We start from the raw sequence: 18,527 nt of genomic DNA, 5'->3' as shown, positions 1-18,527 counted from the left end.
TTATACCTTGGTAGTAGAAGAAGGGCTTGTGATGGTGGCGTTGGCTGGGATATTTTTTATTTTGCTGTTTTCGAGTTTTTTCTAATTTTTTTATTTTCTGAAAATCGATTTGTCGGGGCGGGTTAGGCCATGACCCGCCCCTATAAATGGATTTTTAGGAGAGAGCATGTTATCCGTTCTTGTAAATAGCATTTCTAGCTGCGAGAAGTAGGGGCGGGTACCGTACCCATCTCTAAAAACATTTTTTAGTAATGCTGGATCCTTTAGCAGCGTACCAATAATTAGCAAATAAGAATTTGCTTTTCACTAGCAAATATAAGCCATCCCACAATGCTTTTCCATTCAGCTAGCGTCCCGCTGCCCCAAAGGTAGTGGCGTCACCGTGAGGAAGAATACACAAATGACATGTGAATTTGGAACGGTTCTTTCTTGTTTTTCTGCGTCCTTTTAAGTCGATGCACTAGATGTTCATCTTCATGACTATATTTATGTGCTTCTTCAAATTCACTTTACCTACTTCTCTTTGAGTCTGTATTCGCGTCATGCCACTTCTCCTGCACGTTGTCTTCCCTCGTTGCTAGCACACTGCACAGCCAATTGTCCACTCTCCACTGCAACAGGAGGCTGGTGGCTAATTGCCTAACCGCCCTACCAATACGAATCCTCCCTCCATGGCCTAGTGGCGAAGATCATCCTCCGAACCAAAACCCTGCAGGCCTCTCCACGGCTAACTCATTTCTCATGGCAAAGAAGTTGCTCAGCCGTTCATGTAAAAAAAAAGGTAGCAATGGATTGAGTTCGTGAAGATCGGACATTACTTCCTCACTCTAGGTCTAGGAGCCGCGGGGAAAACACCATGCAAAAATGAGTTCTTTTTTCTTCTGAGAAGATCCTACTAAAGAAAATCCATTGAGGCGTTGACCTAAAAGATGCGAACACTTGCAAGTTCAACCACCAGTGGCAGAGGGTGCCTTGCTTGACCCGTCGCTACCCCAATGGGCAGCTGGGCACCTCACACCTCTGACACCTCGAACCAGTGGCATTTACGCCCCTCCCAGAGTCAGACCTCTCACTCCTCTCCTCGCTACTACTCTCATCAGCCGCTCAGCAACCGTTTCTCCGCCCTTGTACCCCCAAAAGCCAAAACCCGATGGCCTCGGCTCCGCACGGCGATCAAGCGATGGCCGAGAACGGGGACGACGCCGCGGCCGCAGCCGCGGCGAAGCGGCCCCGCGCGCCGATCACGGAGGCCGAGATCCGCGCCGAGTTCGCGCACCACGATGGCGCCGTGGCCCGCGTCAACAACGGCTCCTTCGGCTGCTGCCCGGCCACGGTCCTCGCGGCGCGCGCGCGGTGGCAGCGCCTGTTCCTCTCGCAGCCCGACGCGTTCTACTTCCACTCCCTCCAGCCGGGGCTCGCCCGCTCGCGCGCCGCGGTCGCCGCCGCCGTCGGGGCCGTCGACGCCTCCGAGGTCTCCCTCGTCGACAACGCCACCACGGCGGCGGCCATCGTCATGCAGCACGTGGCGTGGAGCTTCGCCGAGGGCGCCTTCGCGCGCGGCGACGCCGTGCTCATGCTCCACTGCACCTACAGCTCCGTCAAGAAGTCCATCCACGCGTACGCCGCCCGCGCGGGCGCCACCGTCGTCGAGGTGCCGCTCCCGTTCCCCGTCGCGTCCCCGGCCGTCGTCGTCGCCGAGTTCCGCGCCGCGCTCGCGCGCGCCAGGGCCGGCGGGCGCGGCGTCCGCCTCGCCGTCATCGACCACATCACCTCCATGCCCAGCGTCCTCATCCCCGTCAAGGAGCTCGTCGCCATCTGCCGCGACGAGGGCGTCGACAAGGTCTTCGTCGACGCCGCGCACGCCATCGGCCAGGTCTCCATCGACGTGCGCGACGTCGGGGCCGACTTCTACACCAGCAATCTCCACAAGTGGTTCTTCTGCCCGTCCGCCGTCGCCTTCCTGCACATCCGCAAGGATGACCCCATAGCCGCGCAGCTCCACCACCCCGTCGTGTCCAGCGAGTACGGCAACGGGCTGCCCATGGAGAGCGCGTGGATCGGGGTGCGGGATTACAGTGCCCAGCTCGTTGTTCCTGACGCCGTTGACTTGATGAGCCGGTTTGAGGGAGGCATCGAAGGGATAAGCAGACGCAACCATGACAAGGTCATCAAGATGGGCATGATGCTCGCCGAGGCATGGGGAACGTTTCTTGGCTCGCCGCCGGAAATGTGCGGAAGCATGGCTATGATCGGCCTGCCAGGTTGCCTTGGTATTGACAGTGATGATGACGCGATGAGAGTGAGGGACATGTTGAGGAACGATTTCAAAGTCGAGGTGCCAATATTCAACAACTCGCGAGGTACTGAAGGACAGAAGATGGCAAAGGACGCGAACGGCGATCAAGTGACAGGGTATGTGAGAATCTCGCATCAGGTGTACAATGTCAGGGAGGAGTATGAGGTCCTCAGGGATGCGGTCAACAAGCTTGTTCGTGATGGTTTCTCCTGCAGCAAGCTGAGACCTTCTGGCAAGGTGCTATCTCACTGAAACTGTAGTTTTGCTTTTATCTTTGTTTATTCCCTTCAGTTTCTTTGTGGATCATCGAATAGTTTCAGAAGTAATGCTGGCGACATGTTCTCTGCTGATTACTGGTGGTTGTATCCTCTAGCCTGTACTGAAACATGCTCTACCATGGTACATGTCCACTAACATCTATGTGCTACTGGTGTACCTGTACATTATTGGCGAATTCAGATGAAAAAAATGTACCGACAGCTTATAATTTTCAAGTTTTGCTCAACTTATGTTCATAGGGTGAGGACAATCTGTGGCAAGGCATGTCTTTTGCACTTCATCCTTGATTTTGTTGACAAGTATAGTACCGGCAGGGTTTTCTCGAGTGGATCCTTGATCTCAGAAGTATAATTGGTAGTGTAGTTCATTTCTGTTAGCCACTTATTTGCTCGCATCACCGGTGCAAAGCATTCTACATAAACGTTGATTGATCTATGGACTAATGGACATGATAAGGTTTGAAGTCTTGAGCAATAATTGTCGGTCTTTAGGGATATGCTGCATCCAGAAGGTTATTAAGGGATGTTAGGACACAACTAAATGCCAAATTATAATGTGGAAAATGCTGCTCAGCTATTTTTGTTACTCTCAGATTAACAGTGCCCCTGCCATCCATTTGTATACTGTGAGTGGAAGCCAAACAATGCATTCTTTTTGGGGTTTTCTGCTTCTGATGGATGTCCTGGACTTCCACTAGTGATAATGGGTGGCCATTTTCTTATCAAAAGCATCTGAAAGATGAATCCTTTCTTATTTTAGCTCAATGATTGGACGGAGTGTTATGGCGTGCATGTTGTATCCCATTGGGAACCCATCTTGTCATTTACTCGAAATCCTGTTTAAGAAGCATCTCACTTGTATACTGAATTAGGTCATACTCCGCTTGATATGATTATTAAGGATGTGCAAAGCCATTCTTTACATGCTTGAGAATTTTTATCTTTTCAGTAGTGCTTTTCAGTATTGGATGCACACGGTTTCCCTCTTTGCAGGTTGCTTGCTCTGCTTTGGATATCGGCGAAAGGTGATATACCGCTGCAAAGATCCATGCTCCTATAAAGGCCTTTAGCTACATTCCATACGACTCACATTTCAGATTGTTGGTCTTCAGATCTCGTGTTCTACCCAAGTTAGATAAATTATTTAAAATTATTTCACTCTACACAACTTAACCTGTGCCAATGCGGTATATAACTCCTAGAAAAAGTACACTTCATCATGTAATCAAACTTGGCCTAGTGGCTCTTATCCCGAACCAGAGAAAACTAGTTGTTTAGTCATTAAACCTGTGTGCAATTTGTTCCACTGATGCCATTGAGTGGTTTTGCTGCTCTGCATGGTGCTGATGTGATGGGGAATGCATGCTAACATGTTAAACCGGTCTACAATTAAGCTAAGCATGAAGTGGTGTTGTTCTGTACATAATATTTTCAGTTAAACTCTGGTTTTCTCAAGCTAGCATGTTAAACTGTTAGCACGAACACCATTTTGCAGGTTCAGAAATACAGAGTTCCCATTCCAAGGAGTTGAGCTCTCTACAAATTTATACGGTGAAGCAGTAAGACTGAAACTGCATTATTTGCTTGGAAGACATGCATCTTTTGGTTGGAGGTCTATGAACCGGTTAGCGCTGGGTATGTTTTTTGACTGGTTCTTTTTTATTCGAAATATTTTATATGTTCTCCTCCAATATGTGATCCGAACTCCAACGTTCAGTATATAGCTGATTCTCAACATTATTCTTGTTACAGGTAGCAAGAAATATGGCATTCCGATCAAGATCAATGAATATGTCTGTTTCTCAATCAAGATCATCTTTTGCAGCTCCGTTTTCCCATGCCCTTACTCTTTGTCATTAAGGTTATATCGATTTACCAGCAGTAAGTCTGAGCTTCTTCTCTTCTCAGTATGAGTCATTGATCCTTCTTTTCGATTTTCTGTTTTGAATGCCAAGTGATATACATGTATAAATGATATAAACTAATTATCTATGCTTCCCTTTCATGCTGATGAGTGATGATGACCACAGTTGATCTGTTGTATTTGTCATATGAAAATTAAACAAGCTTCCGGAAGCCAAATTGCATTCTTTTCGCGTTGGCTGGTCAAACAATGTAGATTACTCCACCAACTCGTATGTTGGTCATATAAGTGACTTGGTCTTATTTCTAGACCAGGGATCTTTTGTACAGCCTGATCCTAATATAGTTTCATAATAATAGCTTAATTTTCCATCTTTTTCAAAAAATATTTTGTTAAACACAGCACAGACATAGACGCTCTCATACACGCACGCACACTTATCCCTATGAATATATGCATTCAAGTATTCAATTCTACTCTCGTGAGCCCGGCAGATCTAGGCAGATATTAAGATTGATGAAAGATTGAGGAAGCTCGCCATAAATATCTCACTGTCGATTCCCCATTTTATGGAAGCAAGCGTGCAAAGATAACTAGAACCTTTAGTTACTTCTTTTTGTGTTGATGCACCGCTGCGCTATTGTTTGTCAGGTAAGCATGCAACAACAGTGCATTGTCATAACACACTATTTGCTATTTTCCTTGTCAAAGAACGTAAATTTGAATGCATATATTTGCTATGAATATATGCATTCAAGTATTCAATTCTACTCTCGTGAGCCCGGCATATCTAGGCAGATATTAAGATTGATGAAAGATTGAGGAAGCTCGTCATAAATATCTCACTGTCGATTCCCCATTTTATGGAAGCAAGCGTGCAAAGATAACTAGAACCTTTAGTTACTTCTTTTTGTGTTGATGCACCGCTGCGCTATTGTTTGTCAGGTAAGCATGCAACAACAGTGCATTGTCATAACACACTATCATGCCAAAGCTTTCAGGATAGCTGCTTGTTGGGCGCCAAGCTCGGGGCTGGGCCAACAAAGCCTATCATCGGAAGAACTATCTATAGAATTACCTTTTACAAGTTAATTTTTCATTAATATCGAAATATTATGTTACAAACAAGTAAAAAAATATTTTGTTGTTTTCCCAGATAGAATTTATCTATTGTTTGTTGCTAATTTTGTGACATGCCCATCGAAATTGATGTTTTTTTCCAGTGTCATAAACTTTCTACAATTCTTTATGGACATTTGCACCATTTTTTGAGGACTCACAGAGCATAATAGCATCTTCAAAGAGATGTAAGCTTTGCATATGTTTCATGTCGGCCACATGCAACACAAGTTTTGTCGTTTGTACCACTAGAAATTTTTGAAATAGGCAGTATTATATTAATTATATTTAACTGATCCTTACAAAGTAGAGGAAGGGCATCCGGAGCCTCCTTGGCTTGTTTGGATCCGGGCACTAAAGCTTAAACTTTAGTTCTGTCAAATTGGATATAGACTAATTATAAAACTAATTGTATAAATGGATAGTAATTTACGAAAGGAATCTATTAAGTCTAATTATTTCATCATTAGCATATGTTTACTATAGCACAGCATATTATCAAATCATGGACTAATTAGGCTTAATGAATTCTTCTCGCCAATTAGTCTTCATTTATGCAATTAGTTTTGTAAGTAGTCTATATTTAATACTCATAATTTGGTATTCAAACATCTGGTGTGATAGGAACTAAAGTTTAGTCCGGAATATCAAACACACACCTGAATTCAAAGAGAACTGGTCCGCTAGCCTTGCCATTCCATGAGCTTATTTACCTCATTGCAACTTCCACGTACAATATCTCATATATTTGGTGCACCTGAAAACGAGTTTTTTTTGGCCGCATCGAGTTCGTTCCTACGTACAGGAGGCACAATATCTCAGATGTTTTGTCACAAGCAATGAATATCGTGTTCTACACGAACTTTACATGCGCAAACGCCGCGCAACGCTTGCACACTGCACCTGCAGTGCAAAAGATCTTCCGCCAGGTCACACTGCTTGCCCTTCAAATATCTCTAACGCAGCGACGTGTACCACAACGAGTGGCCGAGAGGCGATAAGAAACGAGTGCACGCGAAAGGGCTACCCTTTGACGAGCAAAGCTATATAGAAACCTCGTCACAAACCTCCAACGCAACGCCTCGTACAGTTCATCAAGTAAAGCCACATCAGATCACACAATCTAGCTGCAAAAATGGCGTCGACGGTGGCGAGCCTCTCTACCCCGGCGACCTTCGCGGCCGCAGACGTGGTCCCGAGGAGGAAGGTCGCCGGCCGCGTCTGGTTCCCCACGGCGTGCCGCGGCGGCTTCGCGGTGAGGTCGAGCGGGCCCTCGACGCCGCCGGGGATCTCCGACAAGGTGTCGGAGAGCATCAAGAAGGCGGAGGAGACGTGCGCGGACGAGCAGGTCTCCGGGGAGTGCGCGGCGGGGTGGGACGAGGTGGAGGAGCTCAGCGCGGCGGCGAGCCACGCCCGGGACAAGCTCAAGGAGAGCAGCGACCCGCTCGAGAACTACTGCAAGGAGAACCCCGAGACCGACGAGTGCCGCATCTACGACAATTAGAGCAGGCCCGTATAGATCTGTGTATCAGCGATCAAAGATGCCGTCGCGCGGTTCGCCGAAGCGCACATACGGGATGCTCCGCTTCAACCTACATCACCGATTCACCTCCGTACCCTTTGCATGCCATGCATTGTAGAGACATGGAGCGTCTGAAGCGGTTGAGATGCTATATGGGATTGTCCTTGTCCGAACGACATTCAATATCTGATCCGTATTCGGCGAATACGCGAATCCGGATACTTTATTAGGATATATGAGAAGGGATATCTAAGGAAAAATAAATATCTCTATTGATCAAATATATATGTCCATGCGGTTCATTTTTCATCTCTCCCACAAAGCTCTGCAGTTTAATATTTTTTTTCACATTTTCTACATATCCTTTGCCTGGATTTGATGATTTCCTCTTTCGAAGGGAAAAACCGCGTGGTGAGGTTAGCAGCTCCATGTGTGCAATGCCTGCACATCAAAATCACACTCGCACATAAGTTCTTGATTTTCATCCGCCTGGCTATTAGTGATTTAGCATGGGCCATGTTTTTTATGGGCGAACTGAACAGTTTGCCTAATCACCTACTCATTGTGAATCGTTCCCTAATTCTGAAGTCCCTTAACAAAGCTATCAGTTCTTGACCTACGCAAGAACCAAAGAATCTCTTGCTGCTAGTTACTACGTACTCCCTCCGTTTTTTTAGGTGTCGTATAATCCTCTGGTGAACAGATCAAGGAGATAGTTAAGCACCCCTTAATCTTCTCGGTAACCACTCTCCGGCGATTAATGAGTGCATCGGTTTCTCCCTTGCATGCAGGCATGCAGCCCGTCCCTTAGCCCCCGTATGCAAATTCGTCCGTCCCACTAGGCATACCGCGCACTCCCTCTTGCCGCGCGCCCACGCTGTTTTCTCCTCGCGCCAAACTGCACAGGCATGCAAATCAATCAAGTTGCTTCCTGCCAAACTGCACACGCACACGCCAAAATGCGCAGGCATGCATGCTAATTTTTTTGGCCAAAATTTCAGCGGCCAAAAAGGCAAGCTTCAAATTTCAGACCTTGGTGCCACTCCATAAGCTCGTTCCCTATAAATACTGAACCCATAGGCGCCACTCCAAGCCATTTCCTCCATGCTTTCTCCTACACAATGGTAGAGCCAAACACCGGTTTTGTTTTTGGCCTTAACGAGCCTGTCGATGATGATCCAGTTGATCCTAATGCTCCTGTGGACTGGGATGCTATAGCAGAAGATGTCTTTAATTTTTATGAACCATTGTTTCAGCAAGAAACTGAAGAAGGTCAGTTTTTAGTTCCTTTTTCTAATCTCTTGCACATCTTTTATTCAATCTGTTTATGATCCATCATCCTTTGTTCAAATAGATGAAGTAACTCATGCATTTGATCTAAACTTGCCTGCGGAAGGAGCTGAAGGTACGTTTCCTGCTGTAACCATCTTGGAGTACAGACTCATGCATATCTATTCCTCCTTGAGTGATCTTTTCCTTTTCATCAGATGCGCAAGTTAATGCAAACCATGTCGCCGTGAAGGTGCCCATGGAATTTGGAAACCACGGTAACTACTCTATTCTTTTCCTCTCATTTTTCACAGTTAAATTTAGTCATATTAAAACTTTTTTGTGCTAATGCTGCTACCAATCTTACTCCTATCTGTAGCTGTTAGGATAAGGAAAAGACAAACTACTTATGCAGAGCATATTCACATATACTCCTTCTTCTTCAAAACACTGCACATTTTCAAGGTAAAGGCACTTTGCATAATGGAGTTTCTTTGAAGATACCTCAAGAAATAGGGGTGCATCGGCGGACAGTACAACGCATATGGCAAGATGGGCAAGAAGGAGGTGTCAACAATGTGGTCGGCAAGAAACCGAAAAATTATGGGCGTAAGAAAATTGAGATCATTCCTGAAGTCATCCAAGGAGTGCCTCTTTGTCAGATGACAACTATGCAAGATTTAGCACGTGCGTTATATGTCTCCAAGAGCACGGTGCATGCACGGTTGAAGGAAAAGCAAATAAAACGCCACTCCAATTCCATCAAATCCTATTTGACACCCGCAAACAAGAAAGCTCGTGTAGAGTATGACATCTCCATGCTTGATCGCAGGAAACCTCATCAGCCTACTTTCATAGATATGTATAACATCGTGCATATCGATGAGAACTGGTTTTATAGGACAAATAAGGTCTAGAAGTTTTACTTGGTTGTTGGCGAGCATCAACCAGAGAGAATTGCAAAAAGCAAGTACTTCATTGAGAAAGTGATGTTTCTGTGTGCAACAGCTCGACCAAGATAGGATGATGATGGCAATATGACCTTTGATCCAAAAATTGGCATATGGACTTTCACTTTCCAAGATGAAGCAAAGAGGGACAGTCCTAGCAGGCTTAAGGGTACATTGATCACCAAAGCAATGACTTCGGTAACCAGGGATGTTATACGTATTTTTATGTTAAACAAAATCTTGCCGGCTATCAAGGCAAAGTGGCCACTTGAGGATATGGGCAAACCCATATTCATCCAACAGGACAATGCAAAAACTCATATTCCCATCGATGACCCGCAATTTTGCCAAGCTGCATAATCAGATGGTTTTGACATTCGCTTAATGTGCCAGCCACCAAACTCCCCAGACTGCAATGTTTTGGATCTTGGTTTCTTTGTTGCTTTTACAAGCAGCATTTCAGAAAGAGTTCCCTGACAATATTGATGAAGCCATGTAGCTTATGGCCTCCGCAACATCACGATCCTCACCGACATCGCCATGCAAGAGCTTTCTTCCTCCTTCTGCTCCGCCGTCGGCGGGCATGACGCCGCAGCGCCTGCTATAGGCGGAGTCGCCGTACTCGCCGGTGCCATGCTCCTCGCTCTTGAAAGAGTCCGGCACATAGTCCACGCCACGTAGGAGCTTCCTTCCTCTTTCCGCTCCGCCGGCGGCGCGCACGACGCCGCTGCGCCTGCACTCGCCACCGAGCTCCGCTACGTTTCGAATTGAGAAATCTTGCGGGCAAGGTGTAAATCGCACGCAGTTTGCTGCCAAGCTCCGCACTCGCCATCAATTCAATTTGTATTCCACCGTCCGCATGCATGCCGATTCATTTCTCCGCAGAATCGAGGCATGTACATGCAGATCTTAACTGCATTGGTTTTAATTTTCTTCAGGATCGAAAAGCGGACCAATATACGACATGTTTTCCCGTTGTTTTTCAAAAAAGTCATACGTAACTAAAAAACGGAGGGAATATAACACATGGAGCAGTAAGCTAATTTTCAATTTCCTTACAGCAACCAGCTGCAACATTTTGAAAAAAAAACTCTCTCCATCTGAGCCTTCAGTTGGGGTTGCGGCATACGAAAAGACCCTATGCCTTCCTCGGCTCCTCGCCGAGTCGCCCCCTTGACGCTTTTTGGAAAAGGACCGAACAGTCCTGCACGGACAACTCAAGCATGGTGACCGAAGCCGTGATGGTAACATGTAAGAAGACGCCCTCGCGGTGGCTACACGGCACAGGCGGCACAACGGATGGACTTGGTGCGAATCAAGATATGGGTGCAGGCTGTGTGACCTCATGTATAACATGTTTGAAAAGATAGTAAATATGTACAATAAAAAATTGTTTTGGTAGAATTTTGTCCACTACTGCAAAAACGATTGGCAGGAACGCTCCATTTTTAGACGGATCAAAAGATAACCTACTCTTACAAATAGAGCATGATTACTATAGCATCCAACCCGCCCCTAGGGGCGGGTGAAGGCGTCACCCGTCCCTAGAAATGCCACCATTTTTAGAGGCGGGTGACGGCATAAACCGCTCCTACAAAAGATTCCACGCAAAAAAATTCATAACTTTTTCATATGATCTCGAATGAACTTGAACTTTATATTAGAAAACTATAGAGGTTGACATGATCAAAAACTCTGTAGTTGATAACTCTTTCATTTAAGGTCATTTAATAATAAAAAGTTATTATAAGTTCTCGTATAGCTATGACTATAGTATCTCATATAACTTAAGTTATACTTTGAGGTTTCCACAATCTTAATTTTTATATACACTGAAATATACTTAGTATATTTTTTTAGTTTATAATTCACAATAAACATAGTGTAGAAGTTTCACTTATTTGATTTGTTTTGCTATATGTAAAGATTTAAATTAATTTTTGGAATAAAATAAAATACATTTTTAGAGGCGGGCAGTGGCGTCACCGCCCCTAGAAATCAATTTCAGAGTTAATATAAAAGAATAGTATACCCCATAGAGTCACAAGTGACTGTGTAGTATGGTGGAGAGGAGGGTACGCGTGAGGCTTGAGCTAAGCGATTCGAACCATGGTTACGCAAGTGTGCATATTTTATCAAAAAATTGTACCTCGGTAGAGGGGGTGGTGGCTTGTTGGCGGGGATAGTTTTTTCTTTTTTATTTTTATTTGTTGTTTTTGATTTTTTTCTGATTTGTTCATATTCTGAACATTGATTTGCAGGGGCGGATCATGCCCTAACCCGCCCCTACAAATCAATTTATAGGGGCGGGTGAACCGCCCCTAGAAATCAATTTTCAGAGACGGACGCGGTACCCGTCCTTACAAATGGATATTTTTAGCTGCGAGAAATAGGGGCAGTTACTGCACCCGCTTCTAAAAGTACGTTTTTACCCGCCCCTAAAAACCCTTTTTATGGTAGCGGTCTGTGGTGATTTCATCAATCTTAAGGTATACCGACTGATTAAGTTTTTCGGAGATACTCGTAGGGTTAGAATTGTGCGTTGGTATTTATATAAGTAAGTGTACACAGACACGTCTATATAAACGTCTGCATCTATACTATATTTTGCTAAAAATTATTTTAGTTGACAATATTTCAAACGCACCAGCAATTCACTTCCATGTAGAACCATATACCCACGAGCATGACAAAATAGCGGTGCTTCTCTTCAGTCACTAATTCTAAGCATTGAGCCACCAAATATTGCCTCCATATCAATTGTGATTGTTGCACAGCTCAAAAAGAAAATGATTTGATTGTTGTATGAGCCCATTCACGCGTGTTAAAGCCTCACCAGTTGTATTCAGGCCTAAATTCTATATTATTTTCGGGCCAAAAAATATTGCCCCAAAGGTTCCATCACAAAGGACAGAACACATCAACTACTTTTGCATAATAATATGCTCCATATTAATGAGCAAAATAAAAATCTGATTTGTACCGCTCAAATGAAAGAAAGTGAAGGAAAAAGTGTAAGCAACGATCCAGATTGCAAAAAAGAATTTAAACCTTCTAAAAAATGAATTTAATAAATATTTATATTATATAGTATTTTTCCAGTTTACCAATCTATCTATAGTATCTATACAGTTCACTTCATACCCACTAACTATATTTAGTGTTCGAAAGCATATACCAATTGCAAAGGTCATGCTCCTGTAAAAGGCCTTTAGCTACATCCCATATGAATCACTTTTAAAATTGCTCATTTTCAGATCTTGTGTTCTACTGATCTACTCAAGTTAGATACTACAATAATAATAATTTGATGCTACGGCTTAACTAGTTGTAATGCGCTACATGTTCTTAAATAGTGCAAATTTTATCATGGTATCAAACTTGTCCCGGTGGCTAACTTGATAACTGGTCCACAACTAAGTGTGAACGTGCTTTTGTGTTATTATGTTTTCAGTTAAATTGTCGTAATGAACACCATTTTGGCTCACACTACTTGAGTTATCATTCCTAAAGAAGTTATCCTCTACAAGCTTAGATAGAGAAGCATTCACATCAAAATTGTGTTGTTTGCTGGTTAGAGGGAATCTTCTAGAAAATGCAAAAAAGTCTGGTTAGCGCTAGGTACGTTTCTTACTGGCTCTTTTTTTAATTCAAAGTATCTTACATGTTCCCCCTCAATACGTAATATGAATTCTGTAATTTAGAATAGGATAAAGTTCAAATTACTCCCTCAGGTGTGGCTAAAGTTTGGATAACATCTAAACTATTTTTTGTTGAATTTAACCCCACAACTATGTAAATTAGTCCAATTTACTCCATAATAAGATTATCTTTTTTCGTTTCTTCACTCACAAGTGGAGTTTTAAGTTCAAACTCTGTAGGGCGATACCAAACATCATAAACATATATTAAAATATATTTTCATTATTATCTTGATAGGCTAAGACATCTAATAAGAAAATAATCCTTGGATATGTAATTACAAAAAACAATAATAAAAAAGTGTAAAATAGTTAACTTAAATAATGATGCCCACTATTATCCTACAAAAATTTAGATTGAAATTTGCAAGAAAGAAAGACCAATCTTATGAAGGGGCAAGCTGAACTAACTAATATAATTGTAGCGGTAAATTGGATAAGAAAAGATAGTTTAGAGCGTTATCAAGACTTAAGTTATATACTTGAGAGAGTAATTTGAACTTTTTCCTTCAGCGTATAGAAGATAGCTGAATCTCAAAATTATTCTTGGTACACACGAAACAAAAGTGTGCCCTATCAAGATGAACTTACCTGTTTGTTTTCCTGTTTCTAAAGATTATCTTTGCAGCTGCATTATCCCATGCCCTTACTTTGTTCTATCTTTTATGTGGGCATTTGCTAAGGTTTGGCAGATCAGTTGCTAGCAGTAAGGCAGAACTTCTCTTCTCAATACACGTCATTCCTAAATTGGTGGTTGATCATCCATGTCGATTGTTCCACTAACTCGTATGCTGGTTGTATACGTGACTTGCTCTATTTTCTAGATCGAGCCCCTTCTGCACCCACTTATCCCAGCACTTCCCTCGCAGTGGATTCCACTAATAAATATTTCACTGAAACTAAACTCTCACATTGGCAGCCTTGGTCGATTCCTCAGGTCTTGGCAGAAACCATGCATGTATGACGTATGCAAGGGACAACTAAATATTTAGTTCCCATGCTAAACTACTGCTTTATTGTTTGTCAGGTAAGCATACCACAATCCATAAGGGTGCCAGTCTGTCAATTTGTCATTGAACCACTTGACGTTCTCTTTATTGAGTAATTTAAATTTGTTGATCAAGATTGGAATGCAGATTGTCCGGTTATTTCAGTGGCGGAGCTAGAAATTTTCTAGAACCTGGGCCAACTTAGCATTTGATAACAAATTGACACAATGTATCAACTACTAACATGATCAAAGTTGATAGCCTCTCGGTAGTTTTGAAACTAAAATCGTGTTTACTACACATGAATATGCTATAGATTAATAAAAAGGAGATGTTACAACAATTACCTCGCTATGACGCTGAAATAAATTAAGCCTTAACAATTTGTTGAAGTATAGCTTCAAGTAAAATATTATAAAGAATACGAGACAACATTGTGTGCTTTAATATTATAATTTCTAAAACCGTCAAAAAATGTTCCTGCTCAACGTTATAAAACATCAAGCTATTGTGCCCCTTATGAGATTCGATAAAACCAGTGATCAATTCGTTGGACACCAGATGCTGTAGTTTGCAGACTGTGACGGCATCTACACTTCACTACACGTCAAGTAAAGCTGATCATTTATAATTTTTTTTATCAGATGTAAGGCTCTACCCCGCACATAAAGATGCAGCTCACTACTCACATGCACATATTCCAAATCACGCAGCAAAGTGTATAATTTTTTTTAAAAAAACCTCTAGTTAGTAATAACAAGTCGTAATAATATCGTCCTTAGCCGTCCGTGAGGACATTTTGGTGCAGATCTAAGAGACTTGAGTAAACTATAAAAGTGAAATCTTTGCAATTCAAAACGTACACTTTTTATTTTTGTCTCCGAGATGAGAATTTGACCATAACTTCTCTACTTAGTATTGAACCAACTTCATTAGTTGTGGTCCATTAGAAGTGATCAGTTTCGACCCCAACTTTGCTGGACGGGTGGGCCACAGAGTACAGGAAGCTTCGCGATGGCAAACGTGCCGACCTCCCAGAAAAGAAAAGGAACCGGCCAACCAGGGCCTTCCAACCCGGCGGCCACAGACTTCCTCTCACCTCCCCCGCCCACAGCGGATCCAACTATCCAATGACGCACGCAATGACGCTAATTCCGGGCAGCCGGGCAGCGGGGACGGTCTCCTGATACGACCCGGCTGTCACAGTCTGATAGCCAATGGCCTTCCGACACGTGCTCTTCATCTGACCCGTCCGAGTCGAACCGCCTCATCTCCACCGTTCGCTTCCCGCAACCGGGCGATAAATACCTAGCTCCCGTCCTATTATTCTCTAACTAACAAACCCCATGGCTGGGCAGGCGCGTCCCCCCTCCTGCACGCAACCTCCGCGCCCCCCCCCTTCCTCCAGATCTAGAATTCGCCGTGGCCCCGTGCTCGTTCCCCACACGTCAACTCGAGATCCAGATCTCGCCGAGAGCTCCTTCCCTTTGATGTTGCCGAATCCCTTGCCCCCTTCGCGGAACGGTGGGTTGCTTTGTTTCGATTTGTTCGAAAAAATCCGTTTGTTTTCTGATGCGCAGGCTCAGGTCTGACCGGTGGATCGAGCGTGCTGCCGGGTGAATCGAGTTGCGGCAGCCTGGATCTTGATCTGCGCACGGAGGCTACGGATCCGCGTTCATGGCGATCTGGAATCTGTACCGGTTAGTATTTCCCCCCTTGATTCTTGTGGTTTCCTGTTGGGGTTGGGGGTCATCTCGCCGTCGCATGTGCTTATCTGCTGCGTTTCGTTGTTTCGGCTTGCAGATGTGGCGGACCGCGGCGTGATCGTGTTGTTCCGTTCGAGGTTGGCTGGAGGCGGCGGCGGAGTTGACGGGGCGTGGCGGCCGGCAAGATCTCTTCCTATGCTCCACCGCGCGGGATCTCTCTGTGCTGATAATTATTGGATGGATTTCGATAATTATTAGTAGATCCAAGAGATGTGACCCGCCGCCTTGAAGAGGCGAGGTAAGGTGAAGCATGTAAGAGTCGTCGTTGAGTCGGCGTGCGTTGAGGGCACAAAAAAAAGAAAAAAAGATGTGACCTGAGAGAGGCCTTTGCCATGACGGGTGCGCTCGCATGGCAGGCCACGGTAATAAAAAAGATATTCTTGTGTCCCTGGGAGGAGATCGCACGGGGGTTGATTTTTTTGGCCCCGGGTTCTCCTCCCCCCTTGGTGTCCCTGTGTCCGTTGCTTTCCGTTCTCCGCTGCTCCTCTGCGCTACGGAAATCGTGCATCATCTATCTCGGCGCAGCTGCAAAAATCTGGAGCTACAGCGAAACTCCCAAGGTACAACCGGTAATTTAGCCTGCAATTTCCTTTACGTTCTTTTATTCTACGCAACGCTTACATTATGTCATCTCGCGTACTAGCGGATTAATTAATAGTCCTTAAACACCATGAATAAGCATCTAATACACTTTACTCATACCAGTTGTCAAGAAAAGAAATTCCCATGGCTCCCCGGACCCCAAAGAACACTTCTCCAAATTTTCACGAAACCAGTAAATCAATCTTCAGATGCGCCCACAAATTTTGATTGCAGCTACGGTTTGGTTCTGTTCATCTGGTTAAAAACCTCGAATCACTAAGATGACACATTGCACAATGGATCTGTATTTCTGTTCCATTGAACTTATGTTACACAATCTCGTTTGCCCTAACTGCTGTGACTTCATAGCTCGTGATATGAATTTCTGTTGGATCTGTTATCAACGATCAACTCCAAATTTGTGCACTTTTGTCTATGTATTGCTTATGTATTTGAGTATTGCTATATATATACACACAATGATTTGGAACACTTATTTTTTAGTCTGTTGCTTAGCATGTTTGTTGAGCAATAGCAACTGTCGGGCTTGTAAGAGGGTTTCAGAGTAGACGCATGATGATGGATTCTACTATTGGTCTTGTTATCTTGTTTATTTAATCACTGCCAATTGTTGGGTTTGTGGAAAGTTTCAAAATTGCGGTATGCTCTATTTTAAAATGTTTATAAGTACCTCCGGAAAAAAGAGGACTGTTCATGGCTGTGGTGATGGATCTGATGGAGCTTTGCACGAGCTGAAGATTTTGGCAATATGAACATGGAGCTTTGCACGAGCTGAAGATTTTTGCATTATGAACAATCCGGTTTTTTGCTTTGCCTGGTGGTGCTAAGTGTGCCCCAAACCCAGTGCCAGGTGTTTGTTCGTGTACTTGACTCGAAATCTTATTGCTGGTGCTTGTACAATTACTCCATTTATTCAGGCAGTTTAATCTAGAAGTTGGGGACACGTTTCCTGGAGATTAATTCCATTGACGGGGGTTGTAACAAACTTCTGTTCAATTTGATGGTGGATGCGGACTTGATCTGAGCAATTGAAGGTGGATTGGGAAGTCGGCGACATGATTAAGGTAAAATTGGCCCGGGTTCTGTAAAGTTAAAATGATGACCTTCGCTTGTAAACTTATGTTGAATTGCACCATGCAGTTGGAAGTGCGTGAGATTTCAGTCGTTTCGTTGTTTCACTAGGAGTTACAATTGTTCCCTAGGCATATACCCTCTGCACTGCTGCCGGCAGGAGCAGTAGTAGAGGGACAAAAGGATAGCTGGGGACTGCTTTTTTTGTTTTCGCACTTCGTCGGTGGTGCTTATTTTTTGTTGCCGTTTGCGGTTGTTATTTTCGAAACGTCAGCTGCACGAGAGTACACGCGGAATAATAATAGTGGAGGGAAACATAATTAAAGATGGAATAGTTAATGCTTTTATCTTTTTTTCTAGCCGAGTGGAATTGCATGCATGTCGGATTTTCATAACTTAATTGTTAGATCAGCATCTATGCGAACTAAAAATACGATTTTGGTTGAACTAATTTCAACAGATCTCCAATAATAAATAATTTCAAATGTAGTGTTGGGATGCCGTGTCCTAAAGGTTTTCACAAATTAATCGACTGTTGAGAGGACTTGCGTCACCATAACTCCATGTAGCTATAGGTTCCTCGATGTGAAATGCGGATCTTTCCTCAGCACGGTGAGGTCCTCCATTGACTGTCAGGCAAGGCATGCGGTCAAGGATGGAAGGTGGTTCAATTCCACCAGGATTCCCTAGTTGTAGTACTTCTTTGCTCCCTGTAGCTTGGGCTATTTGGATCCCGGTGACCGCCGTCGTATCGCGAGATGATACGATGAATCAACACAGGCTGATGATGGATTAATTAGATAGTTAGATTTATATTTATTACTTTTAATTGGTGTCGATGGACTAACTAAACATGGTTTTAATTTGCTGTTTGCTCTCTCTGTGTTTTGAACTTAAGAATAAGCTAAGTGACTAACAAACCAGCTTTATTTATCATGAGCATTGTGTTTCATTATTTTTATATGTTTTTAGCAGGGCTGACCCTTCATTCTCCTACGTAAGTTTTTCAGACTTCCTATGCAATTTTTTTATTTAATTTGAGGCTTTTTTTGATTCCATGGAAGGATGATTTTAAAATTAATTCATTCTTCTAAACTGC

The 18,527-nt window shown here is 43.7% G+C and overlaps 2 protein-coding genes across 2 annotated transcripts; both read left to right on the top strand.

The window, feature by feature from the left end:
- The first annotated feature begins 1,125 nt into the window (after positions 1-1,125).
- LOC112894567 (putative L-cysteine desulfhydrase 2) lies at positions 1,126-4,617 on the top strand. The gene is made up of 3 exons (XM_025962318.1): positions 1,126-2,533; positions 4,070-4,209; positions 4,327-4,617. The coding sequence occupies exons 1-2, from the start codon at positions 1,151-1,153 to the stop codon at positions 4,103-4,105; spliced, it is 1,419 nt and encodes a 472-aa protein (XP_025818103.1). The 5' UTR covers positions 1,126-1,150; the 3' UTR covers positions 4,106-4,209; positions 4,327-4,617.
- Positions 4,618-6,626: 2,009 nt separating this feature from the next.
- On the top strand, positions 6,627-7,360 carry LOC112891509 (calvin cycle protein CP12-2, chloroplastic-like). Its single transcript, XM_025958391.1, has one exon. It carries the CDS (start codon positions 6,693-6,695, stop codon positions 7,059-7,061), a length of 369 nt encoding a protein of 122 aa, XP_025814176.1. The 5' UTR covers positions 6,627-6,692; the 3' UTR covers positions 7,062-7,360.
- Positions 7,361-18,527: the final 11,167 nt, after the last annotated feature.

Source organism: Panicum hallii, chromosome 5, assembly GCF_002211085.1.
Source record: "Panicum hallii strain FIL2 chromosome 5, PHallii_v3.1, whole genome shotgun sequence".
Classification (NCBI taxonomy): domain Eukaryota; kingdom Viridiplantae; phylum Streptophyta; class Magnoliopsida; order Poales; family Poaceae; genus Panicum; species Panicum hallii.
This window is presented reverse-complemented; position numbering and strand designations above follow the sequence as displayed.